General features: G+C 37.3%; 1 protein-coding gene across 1 annotated transcript in view; it reads left to right on the top strand.

Annotated features, from left to right (window-relative positions):
* YLPM1 (YLP motif containing 1) overlaps positions 1–25,164 on the top strand; it is a 58,853-nt gene extending 33,689 nt beyond the window's left edge. The window contains 24 exon segments of the mRNA XM_043989732.1: positions 2,566–2,658; positions 2,876–2,905; positions 2,908–3,019; positions 3,021–3,064; positions 3,532–3,681; positions 5,757–5,797; positions 5,799–5,826; positions 5,829–5,888; positions 5,891–5,910; positions 6,945–6,966; positions 6,969–7,003; positions 7,923–8,016; positions 8,019–8,041; positions 8,317–8,362; positions 8,365–8,402; positions 8,404–8,494; positions 8,586–8,666; positions 9,827–9,912; positions 10,865–10,945; positions 14,249–14,261; positions 14,264–14,299; positions 19,634–19,764; positions 24,226–24,411; positions 24,760–25,164. Of these exon segments, the coding sequence (XP_043845667.1) occupies positions 2,566–2,658; positions 2,876–2,905; positions 2,908–3,019; positions 3,021–3,064; positions 3,532–3,681; positions 5,757–5,797; positions 5,799–5,826; positions 5,829–5,888; positions 5,891–5,910; positions 6,945–6,966; positions 6,969–7,003; positions 7,923–8,016; positions 8,019–8,041; positions 8,317–8,362; positions 8,365–8,402; positions 8,404–8,494; positions 8,586–8,666; positions 9,827–9,912; positions 10,865–10,945; positions 14,249–14,261; positions 14,264–14,299; positions 19,634–19,764; positions 24,226–24,372 (1,502 nt within the window). The 3' untranslated portion in view covers positions 24,373–24,411; positions 24,760–25,164.
* The last annotated feature ends 739 nt before the right edge of the window (positions 25,165–25,903 follow it).

Raw genomic sequence — 25,903 nt, 5'->3', positions numbered from 1 at the left:
ATAAAGTATTTTTTCCCATTACATGTAAGATAGTTCTCAACTTTTGTTTATACAAGCTTTCCAATTTCAGATTTTTCTCCCTCCCTCCCCCCCCTCCCCTAGACAGCAGGTAATCTGATGTAGGTTTTATTTATATATATATAATTATTATTATTATTATGTGTGTGTGTGTGTATACACACACACACCACATAATAACATTAAACATATTTCTGCATTAGTCATGTTATAAGAGAAAAATCAGAACAATGATGAAAAAGCCTCAAAATAGAAAAACATCAGCACCAAAACAAAAGAAATAGTATGGTTTCATTCAGCATCTATACTCCACAGTTCCTTTTTTTTTTTTCCCCCCTGGATTTGGAGATCCTCTTCTATCATGAGTCCCTGGAACTCTTCTGTACCATTGCATGGTGAGACGAATATAGTCCATCACAGTAGATCAACACTCAATGTTGATGATACTGTGTATGTGCAATACCTTTTTAATTTGATGTAATCAGAATTATCCATTTTACATCCCATAATTCTATCTCTTATTTGGTCATAATTCTTCCCTTACACATAAATCTGACAGGTAAAATATTCCCATTCTTGCTGTTATCAATTTGTGTGACCTTGTCACCATCCCTCTTGTTCAGTAAAATGATGATGTGCCAAGTATACTTGTTTAAAGCAAAGAAGTATTCATGAGTTCAATGGACATATCTAGTGAAAAGATCCAATGAGTCAAGAATCATTTATTAGTTAAGCACCTGCTACATGCCAGGCACTGTGCTGTGTCCTAGAAATATAAATATGAAAAATGAAACTATCCAATTCCAGAAGGAGCTTACATTCTAATGGGAAGACAACAAGTACATATAAGTATATAAAGAATACATATAAAGAGAATATACACACAGTATTCAAATATAAACAGACAGGTGGTTCAGTAGATAGAGTACTGGGACTGGAACCAGGATAACCTGAACTCAATCTGGCCTCACATATATACTAGCTGTGTGACCCTGGGCAAGTCACTTAACCTCTGTTTGCCTAATCTAATCGAGAAGGAAATAGCAACCACTCCAGTATCTTTGCCAGAAAACCCCATGGACACTATGGTCCATGGTTCATGAAGAGTTGGACATGAATGAATGAATGAATGAACAGCAGAGAAAAAAAATTTAAATACAAGGTTAAAGACCAAAGTTGGCTAGCAGGTATGCTTAATTATACTAATAACATCAACAATTACTGTAAGACAGTTCTTCCTTGACTCCTTTGTGGGGGATTGGATGCAGGAGGGAGGCCAAGAGTATGCAATACTGCATGTAATGTCAGATTTTTTTTGATATGTTAAACATTTTTGCTGAATGTTTTTTATCTTCCTTTTTTAAAAAAACAATAACAAAATTTCATTATAATGGGAACTCTCAGGCAGTGGGAGGGGGGGGTTAATATAAGTAATCCAAAAACAATATATCAAATCATTAGAAAAATAATAGCTAGCATTTACTTAGCACTTTACCTATGTTATTTAATTCTCACAACAACCCTAATAAAGTAGTTGCTCTTCTTATTTCACAAATAAGTAATGTACATTTGGTTTATAAGGGACTAATTTTATCGGTTTTTATGGCCCAAACAAGTCAGCAAGTGGCCCCCCCTGCTGGTGATAATTCTCTTCATATTTAGGCTGGCCCTTGGAAAGTAGACATGGGCTATTGAGCTAGAACCATACTGGAAACTTTTCTACATGATAGATTCCTTTTAGAGCTTGTCTGCCATTGATACAGCTGTGAAGACCCAGGGTCATTCATACCGCCTTGAGCCATTGGAATATCAATTTAGTGACAAAGATGTTACCCAAGCTATCTATGTGCAATCTCTCCTATGGTACTTTTCTGCCTCTCTTTTTGGTCTTGATCTCCGCTTCCTTCTCTTTCCTCAAATTACTAATCTTCCTCAAAATTATAAGCCATAATTTTGTTGTTTCATCGACTCCATATTAACTTTTCTAGCTATCATAAATCATTTTAATACAATGTAATATAGACTAGCATGTCGTTTTCAAACATTATGTTAATGTCAATCTTGGGGGGATGAATTCATTTCTGAATCCCATCATTTGGGGGGGGGGACTGGCCAGTGAGGGTTAAGTGACTTGCCCAGGGCTACACACGCTAGTACGTGTCAAGTGTCTGAGGACTGCATTAGAACTCAGGTCCTTCTGAATTAAGGCTGGTAGCTATCTCCACCTGCCACACTAGCTGCCCCTGAATACCCCTCTTTTTATGGTGAGGGGGGGTGAGGCAATTGTGGTTAAGTGACTTGCCCAGGGTCACACAGCTAGTAAGTGTCAAGTGTCTGAGGCCAGATTTGAACTCAGGTTCTCCTGAATCCAGGGCCCGGTGCTCTATCCACTGTACCACCTAGCTGCCCAGAAGTCTTTCTTAAAGTCACACATGCAAGTCACTGTGTTAAACCCATCAAAAAGTTCATAGCACCTAAATCTTACCAGGTTACTTACCTACCTTAAGTCTTATACTAAGTGTTCTTTATTCATGATCTTGCTCACAGACATATCCACCAATAAAGTTGAACAGATACCTTATGGGGAGAGAATAACTCTGCGACCTGACCCTCTCCCTGAAAGATCAGCTTTTGAGACAGGTAAGAAATGCCCTGAAATGCCCCTTTTAAAACATTTTAGGAGGTGAATATTATGTTTCTTATTGAGTTAGGTAACAATTGCTTTTCTAACACCTACCTTTGTGATACCTAAGAGATGTTCAGATTTTAGTTGACTGACTGCAATCTATAGACACCACTTCATCTGTAACTTTTACTTTAGGTTTGGTTTTATTTCACATTATTTGTTTTTTTTCAGAACACCAGGCCAACGAGGACCGTTATGATAGAGAAGGGATCGTGAACCTTATTTTGATCGTCAGAGTAATGTCATGGTAGATCATAGAGATTTTAAAAGAGATCGAGAAACACACAGGGACCGAGACGTGATCGTGCCATTATTGATATGATCGTGTTCGCTTTGACAGAGATCGCCGTCCTCGGGAAGACGGTATGCGCTGCAAAAATTCTCTTTACACACATTACAGGGCTGTGTTAGCCATGAGATTACTGTAAACCCAGGGTTCACACTTAATTAGGTCAGGCTTTACAGAAAACTAATTAACTGCATATTTAGATTCTTATGTACATTTATTTAGGTGGAAAAAAGGACTGCGAATGCATTTTTGTTGAGCAAGTATTTATGTCTTCTGGAATTCTCTGGAATAATAAGCAGGGGGAGGTAAAAATTGTTGTGAGAGAGAGGAAATAACCTTGTTTAAAAAAAAAAAAGGTTAATCAGTTCATGCTTCACATAGGCAGTTGACCTTTGCAGCTCTTAACCTTTTTTTGAATTAATGTGTAAAGCTGATCTTTATAGTAAAGCAGTATAAAGATTTTAAGTAGTTGACATCCATGATAAGGGTTAAGGTTATGCCAGAGTGCCTCTGATTGTTGTTGTTGTTTTTTTTTTTAATAGGGCACCCCCAATCACACCTTCTAGGACTCAGTCTTATCGTGATAAAAAAGAGCACTCCTCATCCAGACGTGGTGGATTCGATAGGCCTTCCTATGATCGGAAAACTGACAGGCCAGCTTATGACCCATGGCCTTCCATGTTTGGAGGTAAGGAAATATCTCAATAAATATGAGGACATTGAGAATGTTACCATTGGGAGAGCTTTTTTCATTGTCAATATAGGTTAAGTTCTAAGAATGAAATTCTTTCACATGCATTTCTTTTCATTCAACTGAAACTGGTCTCTCCAATGTTACCATGATCTTCCACCTGCCAATTCTAAGGGTCTTTTTTTATTTCTTACCCTTCTGGACTTCTCTGTAGCATCAACTAATTAATTAATTAATCTCTTTTTTTTTTTTTGGTGAGGCAATTGGGGTTAAGTGAACTCAGGTTCTCCTGACTCCAGGGTCGGTGCTCTATTCACTGTGCCACCTAACTGCCCCTAATTAATCTCTTCTTCTGGATACTCCTCCAGATTTTCATGACATTGCTTTGCCAGATCATTGTTTATGTCTCACCCAGTAACTCTGGGTGTGTATCCAAGTCTCTGTCCTGAGCCCTCTTCTCTTTTGTTTCTTTATTCTCACTAGATTTCATCAAGCTCCTTGGATTCAGTTCTCTCTATGAAATTACTCCCAGTCAGTCCTAGTTTCTCTATTGAGATCCCTTCCAAATCAAGAACCGTGTCTTGCATATTGCCAAATGGACATCCCATAGGCCTTAGTTTCTTAGTAAATGAAGGGGTTGGACTAGATGACCTCTGAGGTCCCTTCTAGCTCTAAATCTGTGATCCTCTGATTCTAAGATCTCAAATTCAGTATGTCCAAAAACAGACTCTTTGTCTTTCCTCCCAAACTCTTTCTTCTAAAATTTTCTTATTACTCTCAAGGGTATTCATCATCCTTCTAGTCATTCAGGTTTACAGGCTTAGGGTTATCTTTGTTGTTGTTGTTGTTGTTGTTTGCTGGGCAATGGGGGTTAAGTGACTTGCCTAGGGTCACACAGCTAGTTGTCAAGTGCCTGAGGAGGGATTTGAACTCCGGTCCTCCTGAATTCAGGGCTGGTGCTTTATCCACTGTGCTACCTAGCTGCCCCCTAGGGTTATCTTTAATTCCTCCTTCTCCTCCTTTCTCCCACAAATCTAGTCAATTGTCATTGTTCGTTTCTGTCTCTACAACATTTCTCAAGTATATCCCTTACCTCCACCTCTTGGAGCCCCTGGCTTCCTTCAAGACAGTTTAGATACACACCTCTGTACAGGACCGTTCCTGCTTTCCCCAGATGATAGTGCCTTCCTTGCCCAAAACCTTGTTAAATATCTAATACCTTGTTACTATGCCCATTTAGGTACAGATTGTCTCTTCCATTAGAATGTAGGTTGATTTTGCTTTTTTCTTTGTATTCTTGACTTTAGCAGTGTCTTACACATAGGAAATGTTTAGTTAATGCTTGTTAATTGTGATCTTGTAATTTTTTATATATAGAAAACAACAATGAGATCTGTATATGTCAGGACAGGGCAAAATAGTTGTCATTGTAGCATAATATGATTTTTCCTTTTTCTTGAAAGTGCTTAAAAATCCAGCATCTTAGAAATATGCTTTCCAAGTTCCAAGTATTAAGGAAAAGAAATTTTTACTCTAAAACTTCTGCTTTACAATTTTAAGATCAAACTATAAGAATACATAATATTTTCCTTTGAATTTCATTTCCTTAAAAAAAAAAAGACCAATATAAATTAAACAAACAAGTATCCCAAAGGCATTCAGATCCCTGGGGATGAATTAAAGCTGCCATTTCCCTCATTCTATTATAGTTATATTAACTTAAATTTGTATAAGAATTAAATTTAACAAATTAAACCTTGTAAAATTGTCTCCGGGGGCAGCTAGGTGGCACAGTGGACTAGAGCACTAGCCCTAGAGTTAGGAGGACCCTTAGTTCAAATCCGGCCTCAGACCACTTGATACTTACTAGCTGTGTGACCTTGGGAAGTCACTTAACCCCAATTGGCCTCAGCAAAAAAAACAACCCCAAAACCAAAAAAGTGGATAACCTGTTAAAAATAGTCTCTGGATCTTTAGGGTTGCTCTAAATTAAATTACTTTTTGATGACTAGAGGGCATAAAGTTTTTTTGTTTAAGTAAAGAAATAATATATTCAATTTCTGAAATTCTAGGAGACCGAAGGACTTATCCTGAGGAACGGATGCCTTTGTCCTACACCATCACTAAGTCACCAGCCACCTCCCGCCCTCGGGTAGAGAAGAAACCTGAATCTACGAATGTCGATGATATTCTAAAACCACCAGGCGAGAGAGCAGACCTGAGAGAGTGAGTAGCGTGGAGTTGATAGTTTTCATATAAAAGTATGCATGGTCTACGTTCACCATGTCCTTTTTGGCATTTTGCTCAGAGCACACTTATGAGGTAGACGTTGTACGTCTCATCATCTCCATTTCACAGATGAAGAAGCTGAGGGGCTTAAACATAGTGACTGGCTTGGGCCCAAAACCTTAGTCTTTGAAGAATCTAGAATGTTTTTCTATGCTGTTATATAGTATCTAGAGCCATCTAATGAGCCCATTTCAAATCCTGAATATTGTAAAGTTCCTATAACATAAGTATAACATGATAAATGCTTTCCTGCCCCTGAAGTCATCATATATTTTGAATTTCTCTAAAGCATTTGGAGAATCTTTAAGAAGCCATAGTTTAATTAGATTAATAAGTAGTTTTAAAAAATTTCTCTTGACAGCTAGGTGGTGCAGTGGATAAAGCACTGGCCCTGGATTTCAGGAGGATCTGAGTTCAAATGCGGCCTCAGACACTTGACACTTACTAGCTGTGTGACCCTGGGCAAGTCACTTAACCCTCATTGCCCTGAAAAAAATTTTCTCTAAGTGCCTTGTGAAGACAACTTTAAAGGATCTCTAAGTGGAGGTTAAGAATGGGAAACCTGGATTTAGACTTCCTTTTAAATGAAGAAAACTGGGGGGGAATAAAATTTATTGTCTAAGTTGCTCTTCTAAATGTGTAACAGTAAAACCTTTTCATACCATGAAGTGGTCAGGCTCCAAGTTAGTTATATTTGTTTGCTGATAATTGTAGAGAATTGTGATAGATGCTACTATAATTCATAAGGCAGCTTGTCAGGTTTCTCTCTGTTAGAAAGAAAGACTAAGGGGGCAGCTAGGTGGCGCAGTGGATAGAGCACAGGCCCCCTGGATTCAGGAGTACTGAGTTCAAATCAGACACTTGACACTTACTAGCTGTGTGACTGTGGGTAAGTCACTTAACCCCCATTGCCCTAAAAAAAAAAAAGAAAGACAGACTAAATTTTTTTCCCTTTGTACTTTGTATTTCAGATAGTCGTCATAATGAGAGGATTACTGGAAGTGGAAAGACACATGTTGCAAAATTATTCGTGTGAGTTCAGAAAAAACAAAGATATTTGTAATTATGATTAGCCTTTTTGTCTTAGCAGCATGCTATTTTGAGATAGGATTCTTTTATCTGTTTCTTTTGGTCCTCTGTGCTTCAGGTTGCCACTGCATGTCCTGTTTTAATATAAGCACTTGTATTTTTTTCTGAGATTGTCTAGAATCTTTTTTTATTCTCTTTGCCCAAGCATTTCACTGTTGTCAGTAAAAGTACTGGATTAGCTGATGGTAGGAGCAGTTTACAAAACTTCACAGGATCCTAAGAGATTGACTCTAACTCATACCTGAATGAGAATTCCCACTACAGTAACTTGAACAAGTGGTTACTTAGTCCTCTGATTTTTGAAGACCCCAGAAAGAGGAATTTGATGCTTTTCAAGCAGCCTGTTCCACTTTTGAACAACACTGTTTGTTAGGAAGTTTTTTCCTTCTGTTAGGCAGAAATTGTATTTCATTCATGCCTCTTTCTGCCATTGGGAGCCAAGTAAAAACAGGTTCTTCTTCCATTTGATATCTTTTCTAAACCCTTAAGCACTAGTTATCATGTTCTTCTTAAGTCTTTTCTTGAGGCTAAACAGCTTTTAGTTCTTTCAACTAATTCTTTGTATGTGTTGGTGTCCAGTTTGCTTATAGCGTCCTCTGAATTTACTTCACTTTTTCAATGTCCCTTCCTAAAATGTATTTTCCAGAATTAAAGTATAGTACTCCATTTGTGGGCTGATCAGGGAAGCATGCAGCAAAACCATCATTTTCCCTTTTCTAGATGACTATGCTTCCATGAATGAGTCCCAGAATTGCCTTTCTGGTTTTGAACTAGGGAGATAAGCTTGAATGATTCCTTGGTTTTGGAGAGCTGGCTTTGTTCTAATAAGAGAAAAACACTCCTTTTTAATTGCTTCTTAGGATAAGGAAGTAGAATGTGGGGGACCTGCACCTAGAGTACTCAGCTTGGATGATTACTTCATTCACTGAAGTGGAAAAAGAAGAAAAGACCCTGATACGGAAAGAGGGTGAAAAAGAAGGTATGGTATTATCCATATACCACATATATGACTTCTGTGTTGTGGGGATGGAATTTAAGAACAATATTTTTAGGAATAGGAACTTTTTTGAGAGAACAGAGAAAAAAACTCTGTCCTCCCTGCCCTAGAATCGTAATAGTATTTTTGTGCATGGAAATGTTATGGCGAAGTTTAGAGATGTTTAAACTAGTAACTGATTCTGTCCAACTACTACTCAGATGGCAGGTTTAAACTTCTTTTGTTTCTGTTAAGTTCTAATCTTTCCTTAAATCCAGGTGATGGAATATGAATATGAAGCTGATATGGAGGAGACTTACCGTACAGCATGTTCAAAACTTTCAAGAAGACTTTGGATGATGGCCTTTTTCCCCTTCATAATTCTGGATGCCATTAATGACCGAGTTAGGCATTTTGAACAGTTTTGGAGTGCAGCAAAGACCAAGGGCTTTGAGGGTACAGGGATAAGTTAATTTCATAATACTTTATGTTTGTTGTCATAGTAATTCCTTCAATTGATGCTTGATTCCAATTCTTTCTTTTTAGGTGTATTTAGCTGAAATGAGTGCAGACAACCAGACTTGTGGCAAAAGGAACATCCATGGCCGAAACTTAAGGAAATTAATAAGTGATTGTTTTGATATGTATAGAGCTATAAGCGTTTGAAGTTAGTGGAGTGTCATCAGGATCTCTACTGATATGCTTATAAAGAATGCCCTTTTGTCCATGAGACCTTTGCAGCTATCATTGTTTCAGTAAGAAAGGTGTTGTTAATACTTGGAAGTAACTAGCTAGGCTTCAAAACTGTTAGTCTTACTTTCATGTGTTTTTTTGTTTTCTTTTGTTTTGTTTTGCAGGGCAGTCAGGGTTAAGTGACTTGCCCCAGGGTCACACAGCTAGTAAGTGTCAAGTGTCTGAGCCTGGATTTGAACTCAGGTCCTCCTGAATCCAGGGCTGGTGCTTATCCACTATACTACTATCCGCTTCAGTCTTACTTTCTAAGAAGCAGCATAGGGTAGTAGTATAGGGTTTGACTGAAGTCAGTTCAGTTGTTTCATTCATGTCTGACCCTTTGTGACCCCGTTTGGGATTTTCTTGACAGAGATACTGGAGTGGTTTACCATTTTCTCTCTTCATCTTATTTTATAGATAAGCATCTGAGGCAAACAGGGCTACATGACTTGCCCAGGGTCACACAGCTAGTGTCTGAGGCCAATGTGAACTCAGAAGGATGAGTCTTCCTGACTCTAGACCCAGCCACTCCATCCACTGCGCACATAGCTAATGTTCAAATCTTTCCTCAGCTATTTTGCTGGCTAGATGACCATGAGAAATCATCGAACCTCTCGTGTCTGGTTTCTTATCTGTGAAATGCAGATAATAATACCTGTAGTGCTTATTTCACAGAGCCATTAAGTATTAATGATACTATGTATATAAAGAACTTTGCAAGACTATAAAAAGCTATCTAAATGTTGGTTCTTATTTGTAGCATCAGTCATATTATTTGTATATACTTATGGGCTGCTGCCATGGACTGTGTCTCCCATTCTACTTGAGCAAGCTTTGAATATTTGAGTGGATATTGTTGACTTTCAGAATTGGAAGGGCCTCTTAGAGCCCTTTTAGTTCACCTTGATTTTATGGATGAGGAAACTGAAGCTCAGGGAGGTCCACAGCTATTAAGTAACAGAGACAGGACTCAACTCAGACCTTTAATGTGGAATTTGATTGCTTCTTCTGCTGTGCTACTTCTCTCAGATGCCCTGACCATTTAAATCTCTCCATAGATGGCTGATCACTGGGAGACTGCACCTCGTCATATGATGCGCCTGGATATTCGTTCCTTGTTGCAAGATGCTGCTATTGAAGAGGTAGGTACATGTGCTTAGATTTGAATGCAAAACAACCTTGACTTTTCATAATTGAAAGACTCTGGGGACAGTGGGGTTTCTGTGTTTTCTAGTTTCATAGGTCATTGTTATAGACAATATGGGCTAAAATTTGTCAATAAATACAACTTTAGACTGATGTGTAAGTCATTTTCTGGAGTTTGTGTATAGCCTCTGCACTTTGAGGTTCATTAAAAGTACAAGAGTTATATACTATGAGAATAAATAGTCAAACTCCTCGGCTTTTGGTGGAGACAGTGTTATTGTGGTAAAAGAGCCACTAGGCCTGGAGTTAGGTGGGTCTGGGTTTGAACTCTGCTGTTTTGTTTGTTTCCTGATGTGAACGAAAGGTTGCCTGGTGAACATTCAAGGCTCATCCACATCAAATTGATGAGCCTATGGAAATGATTGTGCAAATTCAAGAAATCATTGTCTGTACTAAACGGGACTAGTCTGGTTAAGAAAGCATCATGAAAAAATTGAGTTTTTTGTTAATTATACTAGTTTATTAACATTCCCTGATTCCATAAGGGAAAAATCTGTCACCCATTTTAATCATTGTGGTAATAGAATGCTTTCTCAATTTCTATGATTTTTATATACTAACGTGATGATTTGTTTAAAGACAGTAGTTAGTTGGCTATCATATATTAAGTGCCTGTTTGAGCAGACCATTTAAGTAGGTGACATAGGACATTCCAGAAGGAGAAAATGAAGGAAAATTTGACAGAATACAATTTGCTATTTTGTTCTGCCTCTCCTAATTTAAGCTCTTAACAGCCAGCTTGGGATGTTAACAATAACTGAGTTTCTATTCTGCTGATTGTTGGTGACATGACAGTTTATCCTGTGTCCTTTTTCCCAAATAATAGTTAGGAATAAACCATTGTAGTAAATATTAACCTGTAAACAATTTTTGGTGTGGGGTATCCAGGTGGAGATGGAAGATTTTGATGCAAATATTGAAGAGCAGAAAGACGAAAAGAAAGATGCGGAGGAAGAGGAAAGCGAACTGGTAGGAGAATGATCAGCCACTTTGAACAGAATGTTTATTAAAAGTCTCTAAGAGGGCCTAATTGACCTTTCAGTCTTCCATTCCCAGCACCATGGCTCCCTGACATACAGTAGAAATTAATAGATTCCATATGCAAGCAAGTCTAAGAATACTTGAAGAAACTCATTGCTTTGTTCAAAATTAAAGATGCCTCTGCTGTATTCATAGAACAAATAACTTCTTAACAGAGCACAGCTAAACTTCCCCTTGTACGTGCATCTGCAGGCTGTAGGTTTTGGTGGAGGAGTGCTTCTAAAGGGGATTTATTTTACATTTGAATTTTGTAAGGTTATAAGAGGTAAGGTAGAATTACATTCCAGCAGGCATGTGGTGCTTAACTACCACCTCTGTTCTTCTTACAAGGTTTCAGAATCGGTTTTATATCAACTCTTGCTTAAGAACTGTTACTGGATGACGTAGCAGTCGATTACCACTTGCTGCTGGATTTGTTCTTCTAAATTCTATCCTATTAAAGGGTATTTGAAAATGTATCTTGTCTATATAGTCATTGTCATTATTTGCTTCATGTTAGGCTTGCATAGAGTGAGTCAAAAGTCCCATGCATCTAACACAATTCATTTCCCCCATAATTATGTAAGTGCTTTTGGCTCAATCTATCATTCAGGAATATGACCTGTAGAACAGCTTGGCAAGTGAAAGAGCCCACAGTGGCTTGAAAATTGTTTTGAATATTGTGAGGTTTATTTAACTCCTTGGCTCACTTGAACCCCACCTTATACTTCTGTTGAAAATCTGCAAAGTCAGAGCCCTGCTTCTAGTCCCCAAACTCTAAGTCTTTAGTATACCTACACAAACTTTAGGAGGTGAGACCATGGAGCCCTTGTGTGATTTAGACTTGAGGAAAACTATGTGAATTTTAGAGATGGTTTCAACTTCTAGCAACCACTTCATAGATTCTGAATGTGCATGAAAAAATAAGGTCTAAAGTTCATGGCATATGAGTTTTAGCACGTTTTATTTTGCGTTGTTTTTAAGATATAATTTTTTTCTTCCGTAAACTGTGCTTGGATATATTTAAATTAAACTGCAGGTGGGAAATTCAAGTAAAGGGCTCATACTCTTTGCTAAGATTGACTGCTAACATCTATTTTCTATCTGTAGTGTCAGTGCTGAGAAATGATCACACATAAAGTACATAAAGATTTAACTTTTAAAACATCTTCCCCAAGGAAGAGATATGGTGCAGTTTATTTAAGGAGATTTTTGACTTCCCAGAGTCTAGGTGAAACTTGTATTTGAATACAATCTGTCTGAAAAAAGGAAAACATTACAGTAGTAGTACTTCACTTCAGAGACACCACAGAGAAGCCATAGAGTTTGTTCCTCGTTGTATTATTTCTTCTGTCCCCCAACTTGGGCCACCTAAGGAGAGGCTTGGGAGGATCAGAGTTACAAGAAAGAACCGAATGGTGTCAGCAATACTTAGGTGGAATTAGTACATACTTATTTTCTTCGAATTTGCTCTGTTACAAGACTTCTGTTAACCATTGGAAGAAGCAGCTCTAGATCTGCTGTTAGGTCCTAATCTAACTATATTAAAATATCCGTGGAAAATAGCCAATCATCCTGCGCCCCAAAGGGTTAGAGTGAGTCTTACTAAGTTGAATTATATAAATGAAACACATAGAATACCCTGGCATTTTGCACACTGTCCATATTATTCCATTTGGGTAAGATCTAAGCTAACTGGTTAAGTTAATAGAATCACTTTTTTTTCTGCGATTAGTAGTATGATGCTATTTTGTCATCTTTAACACCTCAGTGAACTATTAGGTGTGGGCTCAGTGTCTATATAATACATTGTTCTGGTGATGCTAAGGTTTTGAGCTGATTTTAAGGTATAATTTGCACAACTGGATCAGTTTTTCACTTTTTAGTACATTCACTGCAGCATAGTTTTGTCTTGGTTCTGTTCTCATTTTAAAAATGTGTTTGGTGAAGAATCTAGTATAACATGATCTGACTATAACATTTAATAAAATTAAAGTGAGCTGTTGGTACTTTCTAATGACAAGAAATGTACAACACCTGCAAGATTCCTAAAGTGATTGTTCTGTGGTATATATATATTCTGATGCCAAGTGCTGCTGTCACAGATATTTTGATTACAGTTTGTGTTCACCTGGTTGTATGAACTTGAACATTGAAAGGCAGTAAGGTCTTATTGATTCATGAGAGATGCCATTCTTTTTGAAAAAAAGAATAATCCTCTAAAATAAATCCCAATATTAGATTAAAGTCTACATGTCAGGAGATAACACATAAAAGAGCACCAAAGAAAGGGGAATAGGAGTCACAATAAGTATGAAAAAAAATCAGCTTTACTAAGCACAATCTCTCAATTGAAAACAAGATAATTAAGTAGATATACTGGAGACCTTGAAATTTTGAAATAGAGACTTTCATAAAATAATTGCTTATTGCATATAAAATATATTTCGTAAGTTAAATCTACTGAGATATTTGACCTTTGCACAAAGGGAATGTAATTTAATCAGTTGATAAATCAGCAGGCATTTATTTTAGTGCCAGCTATTTGCAGGCCACAATAAAACATGCATTACTGCATAGTTTTTAAACTGATACAACATGCTTTGAAATGCTTTAAAATTCAGTACTTCAATGAAGTATTGATTCATTAAAATCTAACCCTCTTTAGATTTACCTGGTAAGTGACCAAGTCTTTAAAAATGAGCTTGCACTTCACTGTTGGGTTCAGTGATACTAAGTTTTCTCCTTTCTTTTGAGTTTTTAAAGCTGCAGTGAAGCAAACCATGTCTTCCTTGAACAACACTCTTGGGAAAATATGCCCTAATCAATTTGAGGATTGAAGTTGTATTAAGGAAATAACCTAGTCTGTTATGTATTACAAGTCCTGTTACTTTGGAGCATTATCAGTATAGAAAGCATCCATGCGTCATGTTCTATGTGCTATACACCTGTGATCTAGGTCACATTTGTTAGGTCTGTGCTACCGCTGCCCCCCCCCTCCCCCCCAGCGTCTTCATGATCATCTATAGTGACTGCAATGAGAACCCAAATATGTAGGGTTTGGTGGAATTATTAACTGAGTAGTTTCCTCTGCTAATAATTCAGGCAGTGCTTACCCCAAGGCAATGTTTATCGCTAATGAGTGGAACTTGAATCTATTCCCAGTTTTAATACTGTTTCCAGTTCAAAAATGATATGCATGTATGTGTCTCTTTCCTAACCCCTTCGAGCTTCTATCTGTGTACAATTTAGGGTTACATTCCGAAAGCAAATGGGAGATGGACACATCTGAGGCAAAGCTAGGTGGGTATTCCCTTTTTCCTGTTTTTATATGTCTGATACCTGGTGGTAATTTACATAGACCTTCTGTCTAAAAAGTAGGTTTCCCTGAGTCTCTACTCAATGAAACTGCCACACATACTACATCTTCCATTACGTCTTCTTGGTAGCCGGCAACTTAGCCGTTCGATGCACGAAAATGATATGAAGTGTCATAGATGAAATAGTTTCAATGCCACTTACGTGTTAGACTAAAGAGAAAAAATACGAAGTAAATTTAGTATGTTGCCAATTCACAAATTGACTCTTTTATATACCTTTTTATATAAATAATACTGGTACCGACGGGCTATCTGTTTTTTAAAGTGTAATGTGATCACTGTCTAACCATAGACTTCATTGCCGAGTACCTTAACCCTTGTTCTTACTTAAAGTAAAATGAAAGGGCAGTTATGAAGTTGAAGTCCTCAGAAGAATGAGCCCTCCTTAAAGGAGAGACTCCCCTGAAAATGGAAGGAGACAACTGCCTGAAATGACTGTCAAAAATCACAATTGGGTGTAGTTTACTGCAAGGTTCTGGGGAGAGATGTAATAATGGATGCAGTGGAACTTTTACTCCTTTAATTGCCATCTCAAAGAAGTGTTTTGATATTTGGGGTTGACTTTTACAAATTCTTTTTGAAAAAAAGCCACATTTTGTGAAAATACAAGAGAATATGATACATCCTATATTAGCGTATAAGAATTAACGTACAGAATTCTTGTCTCTGCTTTTCTCATATTCTTTATTACTGTGGATTCAATGGGAAGGTAATAGCTGAATGTTTAAAACTCCTTGAACTGTCTTAACTACTTGAATACTATTCAGGTTGCTCAAAACCTTGTGTTGATTGCTTGGATCAGAATGGTACATGTTACAAGAACTTGCCTAGAAAATGCTTTTCATTTTGCCTGACACATCTGTTAGCATATTAAACACTTGAAGAGAATGATGAACTGTAATTGCGTAATCAAAGTAGACTTTCATGAACTCTCTAAGTGCTATTATACCAGGCTAGGTGCTTTGTTGTAATTTACTTGAAAAATTCTCTGGAACCACATGGTATATGTGGCTCGAAAAAATATAGTAGTCGTTGGCATAATCTTGTACTTTCTGTGCATGGGAAGTCATAATGGAACCCCACCTATCTCCTTTAATTTTCAAACAGCTGCAATTGTCTTTAAAGTCAATACATACTTAAAAGAATGGTTAGATACATGGGTACATGTTTCTTTAACACATTTTAACCTATTCTTCACCTAAAAGTTACCTTAAACTGAAATAAAGTTTCATACCCTATATTATTTGGCTGTTTTGTGGACTTCTCTCCCTTTCTTTAACAATTGACTCTTTTTCTGTGAAGACAGGGAGAGAAAAGTAAACTTAGGTAAAAGAATATGAAAAAAACATGGTAAATATCAGTTAAACATATGCCTAAAAAAGCTGTATGTGATCTAAGTTTTATGATCCAGGATAAAATTCTGCAAGTCAGTCTGTTCCTTTCTAATTTCTAAAACATGTGAGAAAATGAAGTATAGTCATGGCATATTTCCAAGCAGTTCTATATTGAACTTGGAAGTAACTCCTGGAAAAATTCTGGGCTATCTACCATTGTTTTATCAGAAAGCACATTTATAGATAATATAGATATCGATATAGATATATATATTCAGTGGATGTTAAGGGCAGACTTTTTAGATGTGATCCTCAGAAATGAAATTTTTTTGTTAAAGTCTCTTGAAGAACTGACTACAAATTTGGAAAATCAGTACTAACAGTGTTTGGCAATTAGTTTTTATTGTTTTAAACTGGAATGATAATGATATTCTTCACCACTTAACAAGTTCATCTCAGTCCACCTGTTATTTTGGGAGATAGTCCAGTTATGGAGGCAAATTCAATATGTGCAGTCTTGGAATTGCTTATGTCTTTGAATCTTGTCCAAGGAGCCAAATAGCCTGCTTAGGAAATGAAATTTTACTTCCTAAGTGGTGAGGCTTTGTCTACAAGAGAGCACATGTTTCACTTACCTTCCTGCTATAATTTACTTGAACTGTAGTAACATCCCTGTAGTAGGTGTTTAACTTAAGTACACATAACTGATTAACTAGGAAACAGCTTCTGTTTCTGAGTGTTCTGCCGACATCCTCTAAAGTATTCTTGAAGCACCCTTGTGAGTTGGATAGACATAGATATCACTCCACCCACTTTTCCTGATGGCAGATTTTACCAGCATCACAGGATAACAGAACTGAGCCCAGACCAATGGTTCTTCACTTACAAATAAGTCACTGGCTAAAAATACTGTCTTTAAACCAAAAGCTTTTAAGCAACTGGTTAAGTGTCTTGGTGAACTTCTCAGCCTGCACTCATTTAAGTTCCCCAGTGGTTCTCAAAGGGCAGGCGTGAAATTTGGCCAAGAGTACTGTGGATTACACTTGTATTTGCAAGTGCATGTGGAACTCATGGGCATTTGCGTACATGAGTTTCCCATGAATTATATGGAACTTACACTGGCGATCACATGTGTGAGTCTCCTACTCTCTCAAAGCAAAGAATAATACTATGATATGAGCAAAAAAAATGTCTGAGAACCCCTGAGGTACATACTAAGTTATACCCTTTTAAAAGTTTTTGATAAGTTTTAAACTATACCTAGATTCTATTCGCAATGATATAATTTTAGCATAATTTAAAGCAGGCTGTATGTACTCAGATGTGTTTTGGAACTGTTGGGGATATTGCCCTTGCTCCTACACAGCATGGTGACTTGAGTATCTTGCTTCATGTTAGAGCTTTAGACACCAGGCCAGATTTTGTACAAATTTGGCATGCAGGCTTGCTTCACTGGGTATAATACCATAATTGTAAACTCTCATCAGATATGAGAACCAAAGTATTTTTTGCCGATCGGCCAATATTCTGTTTCAGGTTTTGGACTTCTAACAATGTTACCTTTTTTTGCCTTGATGCTGTTTGCCTGCACTGATAGCTTGTTGTGTATTGACTTTCTATGCTCCAGAGAGAATCAGACCACATCTCAATTTAGAATGTTATTCTTACATTCCAGACTTATAATTGCTCTTTGTTCACATGCAACAGATTCTTTAGAAATGCCATTTGCTTTTAGAAAACACAGTTTTAATTCGAAGAGAATTTTTCTCTTTCATTACATATTGTAACTTCTTTTGAAGATACAGTATGAGTCTACATTCTGCTTAGATACATGTTTACAACTTCATCTTCCTGCCACTTTGAAACTCTAACTTCCTAAAGCCATTATGTCAAGTATGCCTCCATCTTATAAATCTATGATTGCCATGCCAGGTTTCTCCTTTACTCATCTCATGCCACACATCTGTGTGTTTTGGGTTTCTAGGATGTCTTTTGAAGGGGTATGATTTTTTTTCTTCAGACATAAGAAGGAAACTTTTCGACACTTTGTGAAGTAATAACAGTTTTCAGTTAAACATTCCATTCCTGAGTGCTCCGACTGAAAATAAGGCTTGTTCTTTTGTCCATGTTGCAAATTTCAAACTTTCAATCTACAACTCCCGTCAGATAGCCCAGTTGGAAAAGTTCTCCTATTTGTGCCCTTCTATGCTATTTTGTAGCCATGATACTTGGAATTGGGATTTGAATATGTTCATATCAAAACTGATCGCTTTTCAAGTCTTAAAGTCCTTTGAGGTTTTCTCTTAATACTGTATTCTGTGTTGGGGCAGTCCTACCCTTCTGGTAATACTGTATATTGTTGTACTGAAAAGAACTTTATTGGTGCATGGGTGTGTGAATATATGCTTGTATGTGTGTATATATGTGTTTTAAAGGTAATACATATTCCTTGTCCCTTCATGAGTCAAGGAATTCTTTCTCTGAGGTTCTGTGTGATCTGCTTTAATTCATGCATACAGCCCTGTGGGTACAATGTTGATTGTTGTGGTTATTAAAAGGATATACTCTTCATGAATACAGTTGACTGACTCAGGATTTCACCATAGTGAGATGCTAGAAATTTCTCTTTTTTTGTAAAGAATAAACGGTAATTGTTTGCAATCCTGTAGGCCAGATATTTGCTTTGCCTTGTTTTTCAAGAATACTATGTTGTAGAGGGTCAAAGTTATGCCAAATATGCAAAATCTTACTGATTTTTGAAGCCTACTTGTAATGCATTCATAGATAGTTTATGTGTATTAAACTTTACTGTAACAAACATAAAATTATCTATTCTCTTTCTGTCTCTGAAGGCCTCGACCGCTTTTTTCTTTCAGAATTAAGTTCTACACAGCTTGATGACAAAATAAATTTTTATGTTTATGTATGACTAGATGTTTCTGTAGTTTGAGCCTCCTGTGTGTAAGCTTAATAATGTTTTTTTATTGAAGTGTTATTAGTAATGTAACTTTTAGAAAGATTTTGATCCATGATTACAGTGCCACATGTGGCTACAGATATACCTAGTATAACACATGATTCCACACATGGCATTCGGAATCAACAGGAATAAAAATGAACATTTTCTGCAAGTAGTGTTCTTGAAGTTATCTATGGCCAACATACAGAATTTTAAAATCACAAACTTCTTATCCACAGCACAGTGATGGGCCCTACCTCTTTGGGACTGAATGACCATAAAGTGTACCCAACACTTGGTCATTTTCTTTGCATAGCCTTTTGTCAAACAGCACTTGACTAAGAAACAGAAAGAGATGGTGATTCATATGACTTGTATTTATAGAACATAAATCCATGGAGAATGCCTCCATTTTACCAAAAATCTTCATTTTGACTTTGGAAGCCCAGGATTCTGTGCTCTATAGAAACTTGATCTAAAATAATTTCATACACCAGTTGACCTTTCTGTATCTTTGGCAGTGCATTTTCTTGTGTGTATAACACAATACTAACATTACTCCAGATTGAATATGGGGTGATAATATTGTGTTAAACAACCAAATAGAAGGGATCACCCTCGGAAGTTCCCTGAATTAATTGGATTTTGCCTGCAGAACATGACAGCTGAAATGCTGTGGATATTTGACGTGTCACACTCCTTTGCTTGAATTTACCCATTGAACTGGCCATTCAACTGACATCATGATGGCTGCCAAACCAGTGCAAAATACAAATAAAAGATGGAGGTTGCTCAGAGTCAGATGTTATCCCAGCCCAGAAGACAATTTGGATCTACAAGTGATGCTGCTTTCAGAAATATGGATATCTTCTGAAAGTGTGTTCCAGCCTTTTCCCTTGTGTATGTGCTTTGTGCAAACTCACTCTGTCTCCCTTAACACTTGGGCTCTGTGTTTGTCCCTCAGACAAGTTGGATGGCCTGAGGACTGGCACTAAGAGGAAGCGGGATTGGGAAGCAATTGCCAGTAGAATGGAGGATTATCTTCAGCTTCCTGATGATTATGATACCCGAGCTTCTGAGCCTGGAAAGAAGAGGGTAAGAAACTTTGTCAGTTACTTTTCCTGTGCACTACAAGACTCACCTTTATCTTAGTAGAAAGAATTAGACACATATCAGTGAATGTTTTATTGTGGAGCCACAGGCTTTTATTTCCATACTGTGAATTCAAGATACTGGAGGGACCTAAAGCACTGCCAGAGGAAACACTCAAAAATTACCTAAAAGCATCGAGAGTATAACTTGAAGTGGGATAGTATCCTGTTCAAGTCAAGTCAATAAGCATTTATTAAACGCTTACTACATGCCGGCCAATATGCTTATTGATATGAAGTCAAAAATGAGGAAGAGAAGGTGGGTGCAACATATTTAGAAAAATAGCTAGAATTTATATATTAATGGAGAGGCAGAGTATAAGATGTGGTAAATATTGGCTTTAAAAGGAAAATCAGTTTGTATTCTATGCATTGAGAGCCCTTTGTTAAATGAGATATTATTTTATAATTCTTGAATATTAAAAGGAACATTTTAAAACTTACTGACATCCAAAAACTATGAGGGGAAATGTGCATGTGTGTGTATATCATATACAATATATAAAAATGTGTGCATGCACACGCGTGCGCGCATGCGCGCACACACACACACACACACACACATTGCAGTGGATGGCATAGGAAAGAAGAATGTAACACAACTGTTTTCATCCTGCCTTAGTTGACTTCCAGGCCATTGTCCATTCCCATGCTGCTCCTTTAGATTTGTAGGGATTCTTAAAGGGGAAGGGAGTAGGATTGGCAGCCAGGTAGGTCTACATCAGACATTGCATGGATCTGTTGTCCTCTTGCATAGTGATTTCTACTGTAGAATTATTGGTAAATCAAAGTAGTTCCTTAGGAAAAGCTTATTCACTGGGGAGACCCCTTTAGTGATACTGCTTTGCAAATCTGGAGATAAAGAATAATATTTTCTTTACCTTTTGCTCTCCATGATGGACTGGATGCTTTTTTGTTATGAATGGCATAGCTCAAAAGTTGTCTTTCTCTCATATATAATGATATATAACATGATAATATAATTATATATGAGAGAAAGAGAACTTTTGAGCTATGCCCCCCGCCCCCGTGTGTGTGTGTGTGTGTGTGTGTATGAAATGAGAAAATCTTTTGAGCTATGCCTACATATATATATATGAGAGAGAGAGAGAGGAGTGTCTTATATCATCACATAGTTGTATCTTAGGGAACAAATGTGACCAAGAAGAAGAGTTCCGTTTGGCTCCTCATCATTCTTTCTACCAAATAAAAATTACCGTTTAATTCTCCTTCTTTGCTTCTCACTGCAACCTTAAGCATGCTAACCACTTAATGTCCAAACCACTTATCCACTTATAGGAGCAAAGGCATGAAGGATACACACACAAACATGCGCTCATGCATATATACATGTATAGACACATATACATGTACGTTTGTGTGTGTGTGTACATACAGAGATATACACACATATATCACATCTCTCTTTCCCCTACTGGTGGCTGTAGTCAGATTTGAACTCCAGTCCTCCTGACTTCAGAGCTAGTGTGACACCTAGTTTTCCTCCCCTCTTCCTCCTCAGCCAATGTGACTTTCTAGCTCTATGTCTGTCATCATGTGAGCTTCAAGGTCTGGATGGATTGATAGCTCTGTTGATGTTACCAGCCTATAGAGAATATGTGCTTCAGTAGCATTTCAACATCATGTCTTACATCTTGGGGATATGATTTCTAGCATTTTCAGTCTGTTTTTTAATATAATGAAATTATGGCACAAAATAATTAGGTAGCCCTGTGGTATCTAAAATGCTTACTTAAATTGGAATTTGTTTTAAATTTCAGTAAAATTATTTCCAAGAGACATGAATATTTATTTAGTCAAAGGACATTTCTTATAATAATTATATCTTTATTTTTTATTGTTCTACATGTTCCTCTGTAAAGAAACTAATTTTTTTTAGCTCAAACTTAGATAAGCAGCCTTTTAAAATTTATAGTTTCAAATAGAAGTGGATATATAATTTTATGCTCCCTACTTCTTTTTCAAATGGAGGGTTTTGCTTGTTTGAACAGAATTTTAAGATTAAAAAAAAACCAGAAAGTCAAAGGATGCAGCATATTGCAATGGAAAGGGTCCTAGATTTGAATCCTCCAGTGTGACTTTTTTTTTTTTGAGGCAAGCAGAGGTTAAGGGACTTGGTTAAGTCCCAAGTGTCTGTAGCCAGATTTGAACTCAGGTCTTCCTGACTTCAGGGCCAGTGTGACACCTAGTTTCCCTCCCCCCTACCTCCCCAGCCCATGTGACTTTCTAGCTCTATAACTGTCATCCTGTGAGCTTCAAGGTCTGGATAGCTCTGTTGATGATAGCAAAGCCATGGATTCAATTCACAGGTGAGTTATTTATATCTAGTAACTCCAGGCAGTTGACTCATAGGATGTGTCCCTGATCATAAGGGAAACTGAATGAAAAAGGCTGGATCAAAAGAACTCTAACATCTCCCATGGAATAAATTTAAAGTACATGCAGGTTACTAGCATCACGTACAGAGAAGAGCATTATTCTCTCTAGGCTTGTCAGTCAAGCCAGTGGAGGAGACTGAACAAAATGTTCCACACTCTAAAAATTAACTTTTCAAAGGAGAATCAGGAGTAATTAGCACCATTACCTGTGCAGATTTTTTTATTCCTGCTGTGGTTTTTCTCTTTGCTATTCAGAGTGTTCCTGGGCTGCTTGCCTGTATCTGCATCAAGCACTGCTCATGGAGAACAAACTAATTTCAGTGTCATTTTTTTAGATGATAATTAGGATGGGAGCTGTTCTTCAGAAAAGAGCTGTTAACCTCACTGAAAATGTGAAAAATTCCCAAGTCAAAATAGAAATAACTTTTAGGTCTCCTGTTTCACAACCTTCTTTTATGAGTGTGCTGATAGATAGCTTTATCACACCACAAGTATTGTAGAAATTGATGCATGACAGAAGCTGCTTCACATTCACTTTCATTTCAAGAGCCGTGTCAGTGTTTACATACTGTATTATTATAACTACATGTTTTTGAAATACTGGAGCAGTAACTTTAACAAACACGGGTACCTCTTTGTCTGATGTGGTACTATAGGCACTGAAGATACAGAGACAAAAAGGAGACAGTTCCTGCTCCCAAGGAGCTTCACTCCTGGAGAAGCTTTTTTTCAAATGTTCTTCATAATCCCCAAATATGATAGATTCTCTCCTAGAGATATTATTGGCATAGGAGAGGAAGTAGGATTCCTGTGTCCAAGGCCAAACGTTGCCACTAATTAACTAAATTACATTCATCGTTATTTATTTTCTACCTTGGTCTGTTACAGAGCCTCCTTATTGGTCTCCCTTCCCCAAGTATCTTCCTTTTGCATTTCATTTCTACTCAAGCTACAAAAGTGATGCTCCTAAAGTCTCATTCTAACTGAAATATTGCCCTGCTTTTAAAACTGTGGCAGATCCTTATTGCCTTTGGGATAAAATACACACTCATCTTTTTGATGATTAAAGCCCTAATGATCTGGCTGCAGTTTCACTATCCAGTTTTATTCCACAAAACTACTGCTTATATAGCCTGTGTTCCCATCAAACCACCCTGCTTGCTCTTCCTTATACACATCTCTGTACTTTTGCACAGGCCTGGGATGCAGTCCTCTCTCTGCTCTGCCCCCTTGAATCCTGAGTTTCCTTCAAAGCTTAGCTCAGGGACCACCTCTCATATGAGGTGTACCTGATGTCCATCCTCTGCTATTTGCCTTTAACGCACCATCTCCCCCTCCTCCAATGACCTTGTGTTTGCTTTATGTATATTTTCATATTTACTTCTGTATGTATATATTGTTCTCCTGATAGTATTTAAGCTCTTGCAGGGACTCTTTCTTTTTTGTTTTTGTGTCTCCAGTGCCTAGCACTGTGCCTGGCATATAGTAGGCACTTATTAAATGTTTGTTGATTGATTGATCTTTCCTTTTCTTTAAATAGGTGTGCTAGTAACTATACTCTCTGTTTCTGTCTCTGATATATCAAGATAAGTGAGATATGTGAACACTTCAGAAGAATAGTCATGATACTAAGCATTACATTGTATTTATATGGCAATGGCTATATCAAGGTTTATTTAGCATATCTTTTCTTACAAATGGCCTTATTCTTTAATCATGGAATTAGGATAGAAAGCACTTTACCATTCTATTTGGCCATTTTTCTCTATTCCAAATGAAAGTTACTGTCTTAAAAGTATTTCAAGAATTTTCTCTCCTGTGACTCAAGGAGAAAAACTACCATTTTTTCCTTGGATTATTTCATTTATTTTTAAATAGGCTTCATTGTTAAAAATCATTGATTTTAAATTCATTTCCACATACCATGGGCTGTTAAGGGAGGAGACTCATTATGTTCTTGCATGTTTCTTCTCCAAAGGCCCAGCCTAATGCTTTGTTCTTTGTAGGTAAGATGGGCAGACTTGGAAGAAAAGAAAGATGCAGATAGGAAAAGGGCCATAGGTTTTGTGGTTGGACAAACTGACTGGGAGAAGATCACAGATGAAAGTGGTCACCTTGCTGAAAGAGCCCTCAATCGAACCAAATATATTTGAGACTTAGTTATTGAATGGAGTCCTTTTTTGCCTGTTAAGGTAAGAGTGTAACTTTTCTAAACAGTCTGTAAAGTAGTTGTTTCTGCCTAAAAAAATGATTGCATCTTTTCCTAAGAGAACTTATCTTCCCTGCATACTTTTAAAGTTCTGAAATAGTTGTTGATGCTAATAAATCACACACTTTTGAGGGGTAATGGTCTATAAATGGGGTTACAAAGGGAAGCAAATTTGTATAACTGCCCCTGACCCCCACTTGATCAACGAGAAAACTTAGATCTGCTATAGACTTTTCAGGAGGATATAGTGATGTTGTACAATAGTTTTGCAGGATTATACTTTTTCTCCTGTTAAGTTATGCTATATAACACCCTTTTCTTTTCTTTGCAGGATGATTGCTTTTAGGCATTCTGAAGTCGAGGACTAATGGAGATCCTTTGGGGGTCACATCGCTTCCAAGTTCAGTTTTATGTTTTGTTTCTGCTGCTTTAGTTTTTACAAGTTTCTCTAAATATTGGCAGATGATCTCCAGTGTCCCCCAAGAGGTATTAGAATCTTGCTGTACCTGAGCAAGATGCGAGTTTTCTTTTTAACTGTTTTGGGAAGGGAGGGATTGATAGCTTAGCTACTAAAGCCAGGGTGGGATCATGGGAGAGATCTAACAAGATTTCCTCTGCTGTACAAAGTCACAGACTGTATCATCATTGCTTTGTGGCTGTTTCCTTTTTATACTGTATGTAATTGGTAGCTGATTGTACTAGGATTAAGAACAATAAACTTTCACTATAAAGCCAATGAGGTTCATGGGCTATACAGCATGGGCCCCTTTCTCTTGTTTTTGTTTTTTCCATTTTATTTTTTGTATTTAATGTTGTGTGTCCTTAATGTGTGCTAGCTTTACATACCAAACCTGTTTCCCTTGACAGTTGCAGAACTCAGTGATTCTGTAGTACCTACATATTGTAAATGCAAAGTTCAATGTTTGATCACACATTCTTGTCTTTGTAGCTGACTTCTTTATCTATCTTTGCCTCTTGATGACTAGTAGTGGTTAATTTCAAGTTACTCATCAGCTCCCTGGAGAATATCTGTTCTGTAAAATGTTTTTCTTTTTTGTCTTCCTCAGTTCCAGTGAGTCCTTTAAAATCTTAGTGGCCAGGACTGATATGCTCCATGGAGCTCAGTAGGATGTTGCCTTAGTGCTGAGCTTGAAGTATTGATTTTTTTTTCCCTCAAACAAAATGCTAGAAAATGGTATGAAGTGATGAGGAGCCCTCTAGAACGCAACCCTGAAATGTTTGGGTTTCTTGTCCTTACTAGATGACTCCTCATCAGTGAACTCTGCCTCCAACACAAAACTTAACCTTGTTATAGGTATGCCAGGCTATAACCTGGAGATTTCCCAAGCTAGAACCCAAATACCCCTCCTGTCTACAGAGAGAAGAGGACCTCTTTTTACCTTTTTTTTTTTTTTTCAAACAAAGGGAAAATAAAAAAGTAATTTTTCAGCCTGGGAGTTGGAGAGGAGCTTTCT

The sequence above is a fragment of the Dromiciops gliroides genome, chromosome 2, assembly GCF_019393635.1.
Source record: "Dromiciops gliroides isolate mDroGli1 chromosome 2, mDroGli1.pri, whole genome shotgun sequence".
NCBI classification, from domain to species: Eukaryota; Metazoa; Chordata; class Mammalia; order Microbiotheria; family Microbiotheriidae; genus Dromiciops; species Dromiciops gliroides.
This window is presented reverse-complemented; position numbering and strand designations above follow the sequence as displayed.